The sequence below is a fragment of the Magallana gigas genome, chromosome 1, assembly GCF_963853765.1.
Source record: "Magallana gigas chromosome 1, xbMagGiga1.1, whole genome shotgun sequence".
Taxonomy (NCBI): Eukaryota; Metazoa; Mollusca; class Bivalvia; order Ostreida; family Ostreidae; genus Magallana; species Magallana gigas.
Genome location: NC_088853.1, coordinates 26,579,123 through 26,582,799, shown reverse-complemented (window position 1 = coordinate 26,582,799; position 3,677 = coordinate 26,579,123). Strand labels below are relative to the sequence as shown.

The 3,677-nt window shown below is 34.7% G+C and overlaps 1 protein-coding gene across 1 annotated transcript; it reads right to left on the bottom strand.

Annotated features, from left to right (window-relative positions):
* Window positions 1-235: 235 nt before the first annotated feature.
* On the bottom strand, window positions 236-1,218 carry LOC136273475 (uncharacterized). Its single transcript, XM_066077914.1, has 3 exons — window positions 1,169-1,218; window positions 774-883; window positions 236-672 (listed from the first exon to the last, which is right to left on the bottom strand). The coding sequence occupies exons 1-3, from the start codon at window positions 1,216-1,218 to the stop codon at window positions 236-238; spliced, it is 597 nt and encodes a 198-aa protein (XP_065933986.1).
* Between the last annotated feature and the right edge of the window lie 2,459 nt (window positions 1,219-3,677).

The following is a 3,677-nucleotide window of genomic DNA, read 5'->3' as shown; positions in this document are numbered from 1 at the left end:
GGCACTAAACCTAATGGGGATAACACAAAATGTTCAAAAGTTTTTTTTGAAAATTGACCTGCAATTCTTCCTTTGTTTAACCCTGTTTGTATATAATCTTCTATAATGTCTGGGTGATCTAATGTGGATTTATGGTTTTGAGGTACACATGATGAAGGAGCAGAAGTACAACCTAATCTAAATCCATGAGTAAAGCCATTTATCAAGTACGAAGCCTGATCACTGTCATAATCAACTAAAAATTCACCAGTTGGCTGGGTGATTGTTTAGGACTTGGTGACAGTGTTGGTTTTTGTTTACGATATCTACAATTGGCTCTTGCATGTGATCCTGAGCATGATTGACACCTGTGGGCAAACGAGCAGGGGTTATAAGTGCATTGTTCCCCATTGTTAAAGGCATAGCAGAATCTAATAGGCTTATTGCCTGTGTTTGCTCGAAAGGGCTGCTGAAATTGATAATTGCTAGAAGCAGCCTTGACTCTTAATTCTTCAACCGGCTTTTGCCACGGTAATTCAACAGTCTCTTTCAACATCCGAAAATTCTCATCATAGATTCTCCAGGCCTTATCTCCTAACATTTTGTTCATTTCTCTAATAAAATAGCAGTACTTTAGGAGATGGGGAGCCTGTTCTAGATATTTTTCAATAAAAATTCCCATAAAAATAAAAAAAGCATCAGTTCATTGCTGAATTGACATTGGCAATTTGGGCCTTGATAACCCTTGCTGTACAATAAGGGACCCGGATCCTCTCGACGCTGCAACACCAAACCTAAATCAATAAACTGATTTGCCCAGATCTTAGCTTTTAACCGATGAGGTGTTGCAGCCCCAAGAGGAATCCCATCAGATAAATCAATAACATTTTTAAGATTGCAATTGCTGGCTCACCTTGACCATCTTGTTGTAATAACGCACTAACTAAGTCTGCAATATTTTGCTGAGGCTGGTTGTCACTAACTGTTGATGTTGTTGTTTGCTGTCTTGCCATTTGGATGAGCGTGGGCGTCGGTATCACCCTAGTTTTGAACACATGGCTGCAGGCTGCAGGATTTCCATGGTGTTATCACTCGAATTTGTCTGGTTTTGGGACAAAGTTTGGGATTGTCTTAAGATTGCTGCAGCTAATAAGTCGTAATTAATAGCATCACTCGACATTGGTTCTACATGAGTAACTGGTTCATCAGACACTGGTTCTGCTTGAAGACTTCAGTCATTATTTCGTGGTACTTTTGCCGGTCTCCTCCTTTGTGTTGACCGCCCCTCTAAAGCCCGCTTAGGCATGGTTTATCTGAAGTGAAATTTTTATACTTATTAATAGACATGCTTAACAGTAGACATGCTTAACTACCAGAGTATTAGCCTTTGAGGGCTAATTGACAATTTGTTTCTTTTCATGAATGGTTGTAACTTATATTTGAAAAACATGTAACCATCTTTAAAAACTTGCATGACTTGACTTCTGTGATACACCTTTGTATCCAAGTAGTAACTTAGAAATCTTAGACTTTGTATATGTTTTCTTATTTCTTTTGATATAAACACATACATGAAACAGATGATGGCTTACTTAGATATAGCCAATCTTCTCATGCTTCAACTTAGAAAGGGCTTTAATCAGAATATAACTTAGAATTCTGACAACTTTCCCATAAGCAGAAATCATATATTTTGAATTTTTATTTCTTCAATTACACTGAACTGAAATTTTTTGGCCACTCTCGCAATTATTTCTGTATCAATCTAAAAATTCTTACTATTCCTGCATTGCATTGGAACTGGATCACAGTACTGTACAGATTGAATTGAATATTCTTAAAATATCTTTATAGAATATTTCCAAAATTATATTCCTTATGCTTATGTAAACAAAAATTTACCATGTTAGGTATGCATAATCAATTTCTTGGAAAATAACTCAACTTATACTCATTAAAAATGTTCTTAAAATATCTTTTTTAAATTTTTTTTTGACAAAGTGATGTTAATTTAATGGTCTTGAGTTTTTGAACTCTGTTATGCACTGCATATTTTATGCTCCTCAAGTATTTGACCATGGGTGCTGGATAACATCCATCCGAATCTACCCCAAGGTGAACTCCATCGCGCCCAAGGTATGCAAAATTAGTCCAAAATCGTCTATGTTTCCACACAGGATGAATGACCATCTTTAAGCCCTCCTTAAAGATAGCTTAAAGGTGTTTAAAGGTAGCTTAAAGACGATCTTTAAGCCACCTTTAAGCTACCTTTAAGCTATATGTATTGCTTAAAGGTGGCTTAAAGAAAGCGTAATGATGGCTTAAAGGCAACTTAAAGACTATCTTTAAGCCACCTTTAAGCCACCTTTAAGGACAACTTATAGGTCCTTAATGTCCAAACTTCTTTAAGCCACCTTTAAGCCACCTTTAAGCTACCTTTAAGCCACCTTTAAGCCATTAAAAAAATTTAATTCAATATTGTGCTTAATTTCCAACAAAATGTATTAACTTTATGAAAGAAAAGGTATTAAAACAGTTTTTGTTCTAGAAAGAAAAATGAAGAAAAAAACCAAAAAAAAAAAACCGACCACGGCGAGAATTGAACCCGGGACCCTCAGTTTACTAGCATCACCACACATCCTCTGCGCCACGGCAACTTACATATATAAGAGCGTTTTTATATCCTATATATCAGTGGATATTGAATCACTGTATTGAATGTGTTTACTTGAAAAGATTTTGAAAAACCATTCAGTTTGTAACAATCAATTATATCTAATTTATAAATTACATGCATGCATGTATTTAGAATGAAATACGGAACTTGGTCTTCAGTGAACAAAAATATATTATACCTAAATGGAAACCGTTAGGTTCACTATAGTAGGCTTTCTTACATGTAGTTAATAAATTTAAAGCGAGTAGATATACGTTCATCTTATTTATAGCTATAAAAATGTAAGAAAGAAAATGAAATCATTTCTTTTATTAAATGCATTGATACTATTATGGTATTTGTTCAATTTCCCGCAATTTCCCGGTTTTTATGATCGCGGCGCCGTTCCAATATGTTTAAATATTTACATGTAATTGTATGTACATGATTTATAAACTATCAATTCTATAACAAACAAAATTACCAATTACCGGTGACGTATTTACTGCATGTGGCAATTGCAAATGACTTGTACATACAATTGTATGATGTGCCAGGCCGGGTATATTTGACATATTTACCCTTATACATATATTTAAATAATCAACCCCTATTTATGATCACCGGTACATTAATTAATTAGCCTCAAGATTTTACTCTTACATACATGTATCGTTAATTTGTAGACGTAACATCTTTGAAACCCAGAGCTAGGAAATAATACTTTGAAAATGAATTACAAATGTAAATTAACTTTTATTCACTAGACTTATCGTATACTCGTACATACTAAGATTCAACGCCTTTAGAAACCCTGACGTGCACCTGGGCACACGACACACCTGTTGTGTATATCTTGTATATTCTGTGTTAGTTCCAGGGGTTTTCTTAAGTTGGACAAACAATAGACTTTAATTAGATATACACAAACATGCACCTGGGCACACGACACAACTGTTGTGTATATCTTGTATATTCTGTGTTAGTTCCAGGGGTTTTCTTAAGTTGGACAAACAATAGACTCTAATTAGATATACACAAA